This window comes from Heterodontus francisci, chromosome 7 (assembly GCF_036365525.1).
Source record: "Heterodontus francisci isolate sHetFra1 chromosome 7, sHetFra1.hap1, whole genome shotgun sequence".
Lineage (NCBI taxonomy): Eukaryota > Metazoa > Chordata > Chondrichthyes > Heterodontiformes > Heterodontidae > Heterodontus > Heterodontus francisci.
In genome coordinates this window covers 1638097-1651961 of record NC_090377.1, presented here as the reverse complement: position 1 = coordinate 1651961, position 13865 = coordinate 1638097, and the positions used below count along the sequence as shown (strand labels likewise).

The following is a 13865-nucleotide window of genomic DNA, read 5'->3' as shown; positions in this document are numbered from 1 at the left end:
GCCCCCTATTCCCCTTACTGTCTTTTGTTCTTGTCTTTGATCTCCTCTGACTCCTTGCAAAGGTTCCCATCCCCCTGCCATTTTAGTGTAAACCCTCCCCAACCACTCTAGCAAATACTCCCCCTAGGACATCAGTCCCGGTCCTGCCCAGGTATAACCCGTCCAGTTTGTACTGGTCCCACCTCCCCCAGAACCGGTCCCAATGTCCCAGGAATCTAAAACCCTCCCCCTCACACCATCTCTTCAGCCACGTATTCATCTGATATATCCTGCTATTTCTACTCTGACTAGCACGTGGCACTGGTAGTAATCCTGAGATCACTACCTTTGAGGTCCTACTTTTCAATTTACTTCCTAACTCTATATTCTGCTTTTAGGACCTCATCTTTTTTTTTAACCTATGTCTTTTGTACCAATGTGTACCACGACCATTGGCTGTTCACCCTCCCCCTTCAGAATGTCCTGTAACCGCTCTGAGACATCCTTGAGCCTCGCACCAGGGAGGCAACACACCATCCTGGAGTCTCTTTTGCGGCCACAGAAACGCCTATCTACTCCCCTTACAATTGAATCCCCTATAACTATTGCATTCCCACACTTTTTACTCCTCCCCTGTGCAGCAGAGCCAACCGTGGTGCAACGAAGTGGGCTGTTGCTGCTTTCCCCTGAGAGGCCATTCCCCAAAACAGTATCCAAAGCAGTATATCTGTTTTGCAGGGGAATAGCCACAGGAGATTCCTGCATTGCCTGCCTGGACCTCTTGCTCTGCCTGGACCTCTTGCTCTGCCTGGTGGTCACCTGCCTGTGGAGTCTGAGCCTGCGGTGTGACCACCTCTCTATACATGCTATCCATGATACTCGTATGATGTTCAATCTATTGATGGGAATCTAAGTGTTTCCATCTGAAAATCCTGTGGGAGTGAGGAGCCACGATTCTGACTATAAAAGGTCCAGAATTCTGTGGAAAAGAAGTATATGCCAGAAGTTCACAGAGTGACACACAGAGAGACACACAGAGAGACACACAGAGTGACACACAGAGTGACACACAGAGTGACAAAGTAGAACACAGAGGGATACAGAGGGACACAAAGGTACACAGAGATACACAGATGGATACAGAGGGATACAGAGATAGACAGAGTGACACACAGATTCTCAAGAGAGACACATAGAGGAACACAGAGAGGGACACAGAGAGGGACACACAGAGGGACACACAGAGGGACACAGAGAGGGACACAGAGGGACACACAGAGGGACACACAGAGGGACACACAGAGGGACACACAGAGGGACACACAGAGGGACACACAGAACCTAAGAACATAAGAACTAGGAGCAGGAGTAGGCAATTCAGCCCCTCGAGCCTGCTCTGCCATTCAATACGATCATGGCTGATCTCATCTCGGCCTCAACTCCACTTTCTTGCCCATTCTCCATAACCCTTCAACCCTTGACTAATTAGAAATCTGTCAAACTCCTCCTTAAATTTACTCAATGTCCCGGCATCCACCGCACTCTCGGGTAGTGAATTCCACAGACTCACGACCCTTTGGGAGAAGTAATTTCTCCTCATCTCTGTTTTAAATCTGCTATCCCTTATCCTAAAACTATGACCTCTTGTTCTAGATTGCCCCACCAGAGGAAACATCCTCTCTACGTCTACTTTGTTAATCCCCTTAATCATCTTATATACTTCAATTAGATCTCCTCTCATTCTTCTAAACTCCAGAGAGTAAAGGCCTAAACTGCTCAATCTCTCTTCATAAGACAAATCCCTCATCTCTGGAATCAATCTCGTGAACCTCCTCTGAACTGCCTCCAATGCAACTACATCCCTCCTCAATTAAGGGGACCAAAACTGCACGCAATATTCCAGGTGCAGTCTCACTAACGCCTTGTACAGTTGCAGCAACACTTCCCTACTTTTATACTCGATTCCTTTAGCAATAAATGCCAAAATTCCATTTGCTTTCCTTAATTTAATAAAAGGCAAATGGTATGTTGGCCTTCATAGCGAGAGGATTTGAGTACAGGAGCAGGGATGTCTTGCTGCAATTATACAGGGCCTTGGTGAGGTCACACCTGGAATATTGTGTGCAGTGTTGGTCTCCTTATCTGAGGGGGTCCAGAGTCGATGTTGAGGACTCCCAGGGCAACTCCCTCCCTACTATAGACCACTGTCCTGCCACCTCTGCTGGGTCTGTCCTGCCGGTGGGACCCCCAGGGATGGTGATGGCAGTGTCTGGGACATTGTCTGTAAGGTATGATTCCGTGAGTATGACTATGTCAGGCTGTTGCTTGACTAGTCTGTGGGACAGCTCTCCCAACTTTGGCACAAGCCCCCAGATGTTAGCAAGGAGGATTTTGCAGGGTCGACAGGGCTGGGTTTGCCGTTGTCGTTTCCGGTGCCTAGGTTGATGCCAGGTGGTCCGTCCGGTTTCATTCCTTTTTATTGACTTTGTAGCAGTTAGGTATAACTGAGTGGCTTGCTAGGCCATTTCAGAGGGCATGTAAGAGTTAACCACATTGCTGTGGGTCTGGAGTCACATGTAGGCCAGACCAGGTAAGGAATGAAGATTTCCTTCCCTAAAGGACATTAGTGAACCAGATGGGTTTTTACAACAATAGACAATGGTTTCATGGCCGTCATTGGACTAGCTTTTAATTCCAAATTTATTAATTGAATTCAAATTCCACCTTCTGCTGTGGTGGGATTCGAACACATGTCTCCAGATCAATACCCTGGGTCTCTGGGTTACTAGTCCAGTGATAATACCACTATGCCACCGCCTCTCCTTTGGGTTATATGGCTACTCCAGTTCAGTTTCTGGTCAATGGTAACCCCAGGATGTTGATAGTGGGGGATTCAGCGATCGTAATGCCATTGAATGTCAAGGGGAGATGGTTAGATTGTCTCTTGTTGGAGATGGTCATTGCCTGGCACTTGTGTGGTAAAATGTTACTTGCCACTTATCAGCCCAAGCCTGGATATTGTCCAGGTCTTGCTGCATTTCTACAGGGACTGCTTCAGTATCTGAGGAGTCGCGAGTGTTGCTGAACATTGTGCAATCATCAGCGAACATCCCCACTTCTGACCTTATGATTGAAGGAAGGTCATTGATGAAGCAGCTGAAGATTATTGGGCCCAGGACACTACCCTGAGGAACTCCTGCAGTGATGCCCTGGAGCTCAGATGATTGACCTCCAACCACAACCATCTTCCTTTGTGCTAGGTATGACTCCAGTGTTGTTAGGGCTCCTTGATGCCATACTTGGTCAAATGCTGCCTTGATGTCAAGGGCAGTCACTCTCACTTCACCTCTTGAGTTCAGCTCTTTGGTCTATGTTTGAACCAAGGCTGTGATGAGGTCAGGAGCTGAGTGGCCCTGGCAGAACCCAAACTGAGCATCACTGAGCAGGTTATGGCTAAGCAGGTGCCGCTTGATAGCAGTGTCGATGACACCTTCCATCACTTTACTGAAGATCGAGAGTAGACTGATGGGGCAGTAATTGGCCGGGTTGGATTTGTCCTGCTTTTTGTGTACAGGACATACCTGGGCAATTTTCCACATTGCCGGGTAGATGCCAGTGTTGTCGCTGTACTGGAACAGCTTTGCTAGGGGCGCGGCAAGTTCTGGAGCACAGGTCTTTAGTACTATTGCCGGAATCTTGTCAGGGCCCATAGCTTTTGCAGTATCCAGTGCCTTCAATTGTTTCTTGATATCACACAGAGTGAATCGAATTGGCCAAAATCTGGCATCTGTGATGTTGGGGACTTCAGGAGGAGGCTGAGATGGATCATCAACTCAGCACTTCTGGCTGAAGATTGTTGCAAATGCTTTAGTCTTATATTTAGCACTGATGTGCTGGGCTCCCCCATCATTGAGGATGGGGATATTTGTGGAGCCACCTCCTCCAGTTAGTTGTTTAATTGTCCAACACCATTCACGGCTGGATGTGGCAGGACTGCAAAGCTTTGATCTGATCCATTGGTTGTGGGATCGTTTGCTCTGTCTATCGCATGCTGCTTACGCTGTTTGGCATGCAAGTATTCCTGTGTTGTAGCTTCACCAGGTTGACACCTCAATTTGAGGTACGCCTGGTGCTGCTCCTGGCATGCCCTCCTGCACTCTTCATTGAACCAGAGTTGATCTCCTGGCTTGATGGTAATGGTAGAGTGGGGGATATGCCGGGCCATGAGGTTACAGATTGTGGTTGTAGTTTCACGCTCTATGTTTGAGTAATTGGATTGTGCTGAGGATAAACATTTGGACCCAAGTGCAATTGGTTTATCATCCTGCAGGATGCACACTTCTCACCCTTTCTGTGAGGCGTCGACTTCCAGGATTGTCTTCTTCCTTGGATCACAGTACTGCAGGGTACAGGTTTCTGCTGACAATGCTTGTTTGAGAGACTCAAATATGTGCTGATGGTCCTCCTGCCATACAACTGGTACGTCTTTCTTTAAGAGCTCTTTCAGTGATGATGCTTTGCCAGAAAAATTTGGAATTCAAGGTGCCAAGAAGTTGAAAAATCCAAGGCCTTTCTGTAGATTTTCCTTGTCTTGCGAAGTAGGCATATGCCTTACATCTTCAACTTTACCTGGGTCAGGACAGATTCCACAACCAGAATAGATGGAGCCAAAGAAATTGATCTGACTTACATTGACCTGGCACTCCTTGCTGTTAAAAACGAGCCCTTCGTGATGAGTGACTGCCATCAGTTAATGAAGATTTCGATCATGTTCTTCTTTGGTTTTGCTCATTATTGCAATATCATCGGCAATGCATATACATCCAGGCACATTTTCTATAATTCTGTGCATATGCTGCTGAAACAGATCTTGACTGACAGATAACCCAAAGGGTAGTCTCTGCAAGCAATATCTTCCAAATGGTGAGCTGACAGCAGTGACTTCTTGAGATTCCTTAGCTAGGTGTACTGACCAATATCCATGTTTAGCATCCAACTTGAAGAAGAATTTGACTCCTGTGATTTGGGATTTAATTCCTCTCGTGTTGAAATCTTTGGAGACATCTCTTTAGGGAGACTCAGTGTGGGTCACTTCTGCTGCAATGGGTATCTTGGTGATCTCGTGGATAGTTATGATGTTGAGGTCCTTACACGCTGGTAGTCCTGCCACTGCCGGTCCGTTCGTGTCTACCAGATAAAATATTTGTGGTTTCCATGCTGACTTACCATAGCTGCATTGCATTGTTAGTGCGCCACTGCAAGGGATGGGTGACCCAATGTATGCAGTTAACTTTGCAGTTGTCAGTTGTATCATTAATTTCCAACAACCCTGGTACATATCCTTCAGGATTCGGACTGGTAGGATATTTGCACTCGCTCCCATGTCAGTCTTTGTCCTGAGTGAGTGTTTCCCAACTTTCTTTGGGCAGATGATGTTAATAGTAACAAAAGCTTCCAGTTGTTTGACTTCAACACAATGTGTCAGGTTCACAATGTGAAATGCCTGCTCGTCTTCTGGCTGAGAATTGCTCCACTCTTTGAGTCTTGCTTCAGGTTTATTTCGCTGTGAACTTTGTGTATCGGCTTGTGTTTACACAGGTCTCTGGCACTCTCCTTGCTGCTGTTGCCATGTTGCTGCACCTGTCTTCTGTTTGTTTGTGTCCTATTGTGACTTCTGGCTGTGCCTTTGGAGCCAGATTTCTTGCATCAGCGGGCCCAGTGTCCTTTTGCACCGCATGCCTTTCACAGATCTTGAAATGCAGGACAACTTCATGGTGAGTGGGAGAAACCACATTTACCGCAGTTCCGAAGAAGGGTCACTGACCTGAAACGTTAACTCTGCTTCTCTTTCCACAGATGCTGCCAGACCTGCTGAGTGAATCCAGCATTTCTTGTTTTTGTTTCAGATTTCCAGCATCCGCAGTATTTTGCTTTTATTTACCGCATAGCCTGGTTGCTTTTTGTGACCTGGTTACCATGCCGATACTGTCGGCAGTTCCTAGTGCTTGCAGATGCTGTTGTCCGGCTACAATGGCTTTGTATTTCCTGTCATCTTCTAGCAGCACAACAATGCTGTGACCTTTCATTTTCCCCAAGAGGTCTTTTTGAAATGCTTCACTAGGTATTGAAGCAATCACCAGCTCCATTATCCGCTCCGAAAGCTCAGTTTGTAAAAATTTGCATTCATTGTCTCCACTGACAACTTGATCTATTGATTCCTGTGGCTGTTGCCTGTCAGACATCAATTCTAGGTGATGAATTCTAAAATTCACTTTTACCCGAAGCTGATCTTCTAGCACTTTACATATCTTTGCGGAATCTTTATGGTCCTCTTCAGATAAGCCAGAGGTATTGATTCTGTATAACTCCTCATTTCTGCTATTTTCACAGTCTGCTTCTCTGGTTCTGCAACTGCTTGGTCTGTGAAGCATAACTGCATTCTTTGTTTAAAAAGATTGAACTCAGATAGGATATCAATGGCCTTCCAGTTCATGCTGGGAAATTTGATATCCATCTTTCTTCTGTTCTTTTGCTTTCTGCTCTATATTTAACTTAGTTCAGTCCTGTGGATGCCTTCAACACTGTGCCTATTATGACATCTATTTGTGGCTTAAAAGTTGTTTCAAAACTTGTTCTATTAACTCTGTTCTGTTCCCCCTTTAAGAAGTTCTTTTTTAAGCTTTTTTAAGGAGTTCCGAAGAAGGGTCACTGACCCGAAACGTTAACTCTGCTTCTCTTTCCACAGATGCTGCCAGACCTGCTGAGTGATTCCAGCATTTCTTGTTTTTGTTTCAGATTTCCAGCATCTGCAATATTTTGCTTTTCTTTTTTAAGCTAGCTGCTTTGATGGAGTGTAACAGGTGCTTGACAGTGTTCTGTTTTTTTCTCTTTCAGCCTTTGCTTGTATGTTTACACAACTGTTCGATAGGAAGTTCTAGCATTTTCCCCTTTGCCTTTTTTGCTAGAGTTTATTTATCTTCTTCATGCTTGACTGGTTTAGTGATTTTTTCAGCTTGACTGCTTTAATAATGACTCGGGGTTTCCCAAGCTTTTTTCCACTATCGGCCTTTGTTATTTTTCAGTTTGCGCACTTTTCAGGGTTCCCCTTTTTATCGCTCGCTCACATGGAGCCTTTAGAAAATGAATTTTTTAAAAACTCTTCAAGGACTTCTTTTTTTAAAACTTGATCATCAGCACAATGACTCACCTGATCACTTGCTTTTCAGCCACGATTACATTCTATGGAGCTTTGCTCAGTATTCCAAGGTCCAGAGCTTTCTTTCACTCCTTTCAGGAACTTATTTTAAAGTTTCTTCATTTGTTGCTTCAAATTTTCTCTTCTCTTTTCTGTATTGCCTTTAAATTTTGTTTGTTGTTTTACCCGTGGTCTTCAAGCTGAAACCTTGTCTTTTCACCATCGCTGCCACCATATCATGAGTTTCTTTGTGTTATCTTAAGCAACACAATGAGGCACATGGATTCCAGTTCCTTGAAGATCTCTAGAAGGTTTATTAACAGCTAAACTATCATATACAATACAGAGCAAACTATATACAGGACCTTTGTCTAGGGTGTTACAGTGCAGTGTGACTATAGCTTCTAGTCACATGACTACATTGTGGTATTTAATTCATTAGCATACTGAGTTCTTAAAGGCACATCACTCTTAAAGTGATCATACAACACATTCGCCATGACCCTCCCAACAGCCTGTGACACCCTCATTCATTTCCTCCCCACCATTCCTACTGCCTGGTCTTTGATAGAGGAAATAAAGATTTAAAGTGAATCGTTTAAAGATCATGAGACAGAAGAGCATCTGAATCACACCTTAGATAAAACTCCTGGAATGGGCGTCGGACTGGAAATCCTGCCCGTCGAATCTTCACCGTTTCCAACATTCCAGAATAACGCAGCTGGTTCCTAACTACTCCCTCATCAAACTGCTCCGGCATCTGGGAATTACAAAAGGAGATTGTTCATTCTCATCATTTTCTTTGCAATTTTCACAAACTTTTCTCCAGAAATTGGAGACTAAAAGCGAGCTGGATCCCAAGGCACTGTGAGGGGCATCAATTTCTTCAGAGAAAACAGTCAGGGGCCCTAAACACACCCATCCTCAAAGCACCAGGCAAACAAGCAATAGACGCTTGAAAACTAGTAAGAGCAGCAAGTCCTGTCAATGAGAGAAAAATAACCCAATATACTAACTCTGAGGAGAGGGGAGATAATCTCGACCCGGGGAGAGTGAGTGGAAAGTAATAGCAGAATGGGAACATCAGAAACACCCTGATTTACCAAGTCATTGAGAGACCCATTCAGGAATTGACCCTTTCAGGAATGGTCCTGTTCAGGAATCGTCCCATTCATCAATCGCTCTTTTATTGTATCTTCCTGTTGACAAATCTCCCTGTTCATGAGAGCGAGGTGGCAGCTGGTTTCTTTTTGCAGCGGCGACAGGGAGAGCGAGGTGGCAGCTGGGTAAGAAAGTCCTATATATTTGGGCAGCGGCTGAACCCGAGACACTACACCTGCAGTGTCTCCCACCCGCCCTCCTCCTCTAACCAAGAAAAAAGGACTCGGTGGTGTGCAGATAAGGTAAGGCTTTTTCTATTTATTTTTTTTTTCTTTTCGTGTGATTGGTGAAAACTTTTCGTTCCTTTTTCATTTATCTAAGTTAAGACTAAGTTAAGCTTAAGATTAAAAATGGCAGGAGATCTCAGACCCGTGTTATGCTCCTCTTGCTCAATGTGGGAGCTCAGGGACACGGCTGATGTCCCTGACTCCTTCACGTGCAGGAAGTGTGTCCAGCTGCAGCTCTTGTTAGACCGCATGACGGCTCTGGAGCTGCGGATGGACTCACTTTGGAGCATCCGCGATGCTGAGGAGGTCGTGGATAGCACGTTTAGTGAATTGGTCACACCGCAGATTAGGATTGCTGAGGGAGAAAGGGAATGGGTGACCAAAAGGCAGAGAAAGGGCAGGAAGGCAGCGCAGGTGGCCCCTGCGGTCATCTCCCTCCAAATCAGGTATACCGTTTTGGATACTGTTGAGGGAGATGGCTCACCAGGGGAAGGCAGCAGTAGCCAGGTTCATGGCACCGTGGCTGGCTCTGCTGTTCAGAAGGGCGGGAAAAAGAGTGGAAGGGCTATAGTCATAGGGGATTCGATTGTAAGGGGAGTAGATAGGCGGTTCTGTGGTCGAAAATGAGACTCCCGAATGGTATGTTGCCTCCCATGTGCACGGGTCAGGGATGTCTCAGATCGGCTGCAGAACATTCTGAAGGGGGAGGGTGAACAGCCAGTTGTCATTGTGCACATAGGCACTAATGATATAGGTAAAAAACGGGATGAGGTCCTACAAGCAGAATTTAGGGAGTTAGGAGCCAAGTTAAAAAGTAGGACCTCAGAGGTAGTAATCTCAGGATTGCTACCAGTGCCACGTGATAGTCAGAGTAGAAATGAAAGAATAGTCAGGATCAATGCGTGGCTTGAGAGATGATGCAGGAGGGAGGGGTTCAGATTTTTGGGACATTGGGACCGGTTCTGGGGGAGGTGGGACTATTACAAATTGGACGGTCTACACCTGGGCCGGACTGGAACCAATGTCCTTGGGGGTGCTTTTGCTAACGCTGTTGGGGAGGGTTTAAACTAATGTGGCAGGGGGATGGGAACCAAATGAGGAGGTCAGTGGACAGTAAGGAGGTAGTAACTAAAGCCTGTAAAGAACTAGATAATGAAGTCAGCGTGACTAAGGGAAAGAGTAGACAGGGAGCAGATGATAAACGCAAAGGGACTGGTGGTCTGAGGTCCATTTGTTTTAATGCAAGAAGTGTAGTAGGTAAGGCAGATGAACTTAGGGCTTGGATTAGTACCTGGGAGTATGATGTTATTGCTATTACTGAGACTTGGTTGAGGGAAGGGCATGATTGGCAACTAAATATCCCAGGATATCGATGCTTCAAGCGGGATAGAGAGGGAGGTAAAAGGGGTGGAGGAGTTGCATTACTGGTCAAAGAGGATATCACAGCTGTGCTGAAGGAGGGCACTATGGAGGACTCGAGCAGTGAGGCAATATGGACAGAACTCAGAAATAGGAAGGGTGCGGTAACAATGTTGGGGCTGTACTACAGGCCTCCCAACAGCGAGCGTGAGATAGAGGTACAAATATGTAAACAGATTATGGAAAGATGTAGGAGCAACAGGGTGGTGGTGATAGGAGATTTTAATTTTCCCAACATTGACTGGGATTCACTTAGTGTTAGAGGTCCAGATGGAGCAGAATTTGTAAGGAGCATCCAGGAGGGTTTTCTAGAGCAGTATGCAAATAGTCCAACTCGGGAAGGGGCCATACTGGACCTGGTGTTGGGGAATGAGCCCGGCCAGGTGTTTGAAGTTTCAGTAGGGGACTACTTTGGGAATAGTGATCACAATTCCGTAAGTTTTAGAATACTCATGGACAAAGACGAGAGTGGTCCTAAAGGAAGAGTGCTAAATTGGGGGAAGGCCAACTATACCAAAATTCGGCAGGAGCTGGGGAATGTAGATTGGGAGCAGCTGTTTGAAGGTAAATCCAAATTTGATATGTGGGAGGCTTTAAAGAGAGGTTGATTAGCGTTCAGGAGAGACATGTTCCTGTGAAAATGAGGGATAGAAATGGCAAGATTAGGGTACCATGGATGACAGGTGAAATTGTGAGACTAGCTAAGAGGAAAAAGGAAGCATACATAAGGTCTAGGCGGCTGATGAAAGACGAAGCTTTGAAAGAATATCGGGAATGTAGGACCAATCTGAAATGAGGAATTAAGAGGGCTAAAAGGGGTCATGAAATATCTTTAGCAAACAGGGTTAAGGAAAATCCCAAAGCCTTTTATTCATATATAAGGAGCAAGAGGGTAACTAGAGAAAGGATTGGCCCACTAAAGGACAAAGGAGGAATGTTATGCTTGGACTCAGAGAAAATGGGTGAGATTCTAAACGAGTACTTTGCATCGGCATTCACCGAGGAGCGGGACATGACGGATGTTGAGGTTAGGGACAGATGTTTGATTACTCTAGGTCAAGTCGGCATAAGGAGGGAGGAAGTGTTGGGTATTCTAAAAGGCATTAAGGTGGACAAGTCCCCAGGTTCGGATGGGATCTATCCCAGGTTACTGAGGGAAGCGAGAGAGGAAATAGCTGGGGCCTTAACAGATATCTTTGCAGCATCCTTAAACACGGGTGAGGTCCCGGAGGACTGGAGAATTGCTAATGTTGTCCCCTTGTTTAAGAAGGGTAGCAGGGATAATCCAGGTAATTATAGACCGGTGAGCCTGACGTCAGTGGTAGGGAAGCTGCTGGAGAAGATACTGAGGGATAGGATCTATTCCCATTTGGAAGTAAATGGGCTTATCAGTGATAGGCAACATGGTTTTGTGCAGGGAAGGTCATGTCTTACCAACTTAATAGAATTCTTTGAGGAAGTGACAAAGTTGATTGATGAGGGAAGGGCTGTAGATGTCATATACATGGACTTCAGTAAGGCGTTTGATAAGGTTCCCCATGGTAGGCTGATGGAGAAAGTGAAGTCGCATGGGGTCCAGGGTGTACTAGCTAGATGGATAAAGAACTGGCTGGGCAACAGGAGACAGAGAGTAGCAGTGGAAGGGAGTTTCTCAAAATGGAGACGTGTGACCAGTGTTGTTCCACAGGGATCCGTGCTGGGACCACTGTTGTTTGTGATATACATAAATGATTTGGAGGAAAGTATAGGTGGTCTGATTAGCAAATTTGCAGACGACACTAAGATTGGTGGAGTAGCAGATAGTGAAGGGGACTGTCAGAGAATACAGCAGAATATAGATAGATTGGAGAGTTGGGCAGAGAAATGGCAGATGGAGTTCAATCAGGGCAAATGCGAGGTGATGCATTTTGGAAGATCCAATTCAAGAGTGAACTATACAGTAAATGGAAAAGTCCTGGGGAAAATTGATGTACAGAGAGATTTGGGTGTTCAGGTCCATTGTTCCCTGAAGGTGGCAACGCAGGTCAATAGAGTGGTCAAGAAGGCATACGGCATGCTTTCCTTCATCGGACGGGGTATTGAGTACAAGAGTTGGCAGGTCATGTTACAGTTGTATAAGACTTTGGTTCGGCCACATTTGGAATACTGCATGCAGTTCTGGTCGCCACATTACCAAAAGGATGTAGATGCTTTGGAGAGGGTGCAGAGGAGGTTCACCAGGATGTTGCCTGGAATGGAGGGCGCTAGCTATGAAGAGAGGTTGAGTAGATTAGGATTATTTTCATTAGAAAGACGGAGGTTGAGGGGGGACCTGATTGAGGTGTACAAAATCATGAGAGGTATAGACAGGTTGGATAGCAAGAAGCTTTTTCCCCCAGAGTGGGGGATTCAATTACTAGGGGTCACGAGTTCAAAGTGAAAGGGGAAAAGTTTAGAGGAGATATGCGTGGAAAGTTCTTTACGCAGAGGGTGGTGGGTGCCTGGAACGCATTGCCAGTGGAGGTGGTAGACGCGGGCACGATAGCGTCTTTTAAGATGTATCTAGACAGATACATGAATGGGCAGGAAGCAAAGAGATACAGACCCTTAGAAAATAGGCGACATGTTTAGATAGAGGATCTGGATCGGCGCAGGCTTGGAGGGCCGAAGGGCCTGTTCCTGTGCTATAATTTTCTTTGTTCTTTGTTCTCCCTCTTCATTAATCTCCCTGTTAATTAATTTGCCTGTTAATAAATCTCCCTCTTCATCAAACTCCCTGTTAATGTATCTCCCTGATATCGAGTCCCCCTGATATCGAGTCCCCCTGATATCGAGTCCCCCTGATATCGAGTCCCCCTGATATCGAGTCCCCCTGATATCGAGTCCCCCTGATATCGAGTCCCCCTGATATCGAGTCCCCCTGATATCGAGTCTCCCTGATATCGAGTCCCCCTGATATCGAGTCCCCCTGATATCGAGTCCCCCTGATATCGAGTCCCCCTGATATCGAGTCCCCCTGATATCGAGTCCCCCTGTTCACGAGTCCCCCTGTTCACGAGTCCCCCTGTTCACGAGTCCCCCTGTTCACGAGTCCCCCTGTTCACGAGTCCCCCTGTTCACGAGTCCCCCTGTTCACGAGTCCCCCTGTTATTGTATCATCCTGACATAAACCTGCAGCTCTTTAATCACATTTTCAGGCATCTCATTGAAATGGTTAGTGTCAGGGGTCTGCCAGAGCAGCTTTCCTGTGAGTGTAGATCCTGGCTCATTTTCCTGAGCGCTACTGAGACCTGCTGAGATTAGCAGAAAGCAGAGAGCAGGAATTGGACTTCCTCTGTTTGGGGCAAGAGGCCATTGTGTCCTCGGACTCTAAGAAACCCCCTAGGACCCCTCTCTTGAAACCCCACTCTATGTCGTCCCCTGTAGATCGTCCAGCAACATTGATCTCACCTTTTGCATATTGGGTTTGATGCAGCGGATGAAGAATGGATTGGATGAACTGAGTGTCCCCATTAACGAGTGCAGCGAATCCTAGAGCAATCAAATCAACACAGGATGTAAGAGTCAAACTCCTCACCTTAACCTCCACCACCCTCATCCCATCATCCCCCAAACCCTCACACCTTCCGCACTCAGTCCCTCACCCTCTCTTGCTCCCCACCCTCAACCCTCACCGCCCCCAAACACCCTCACACTCTCCTCCTCTCCCCCACCCTCACGCCAACGCCCCCTCACTTTCATCTCCTCACCCTCTAGCCCTCACAGGCTCCCCCCCATCCCCACTCACCCCTCCCCCCTCGTCCTCCACCCTAACCCCTCACCCCTGCCCTCGCCCCTATTCTCACCCCAAACTCCCCCACCCTTACACCCAAACACTCACACTCTCCCCACTCACTCCCTCACCC

General features: G+C 46.4%; 1 protein-coding gene across 2 annotated transcripts in view; it reads right to left on the bottom strand.

Moving 5' to 3' along the window:
- Positions 1-13865, bottom strand: part of LOC137371810 (unconventional myosin-X-like) — a 518005-nt gene that overhangs the window by 213218 nt on the left and 290922 nt on the right. For both annotated transcript variants that reach the window (XM_068034697.1, XM_068034696.1), the window contains 2 exons: positions 13411-13491; positions 7810-7934 (listed from right to left, as the gene is read on the bottom strand). In XM_068034697.1, the coding sequence (XP_067890798.1) occupies positions 7810-7934; positions 13411-13491 (206 nt within the window). The remainder of the gene's footprint in view (positions 1-7809; positions 7935-13410; positions 13492-13865) is intronic.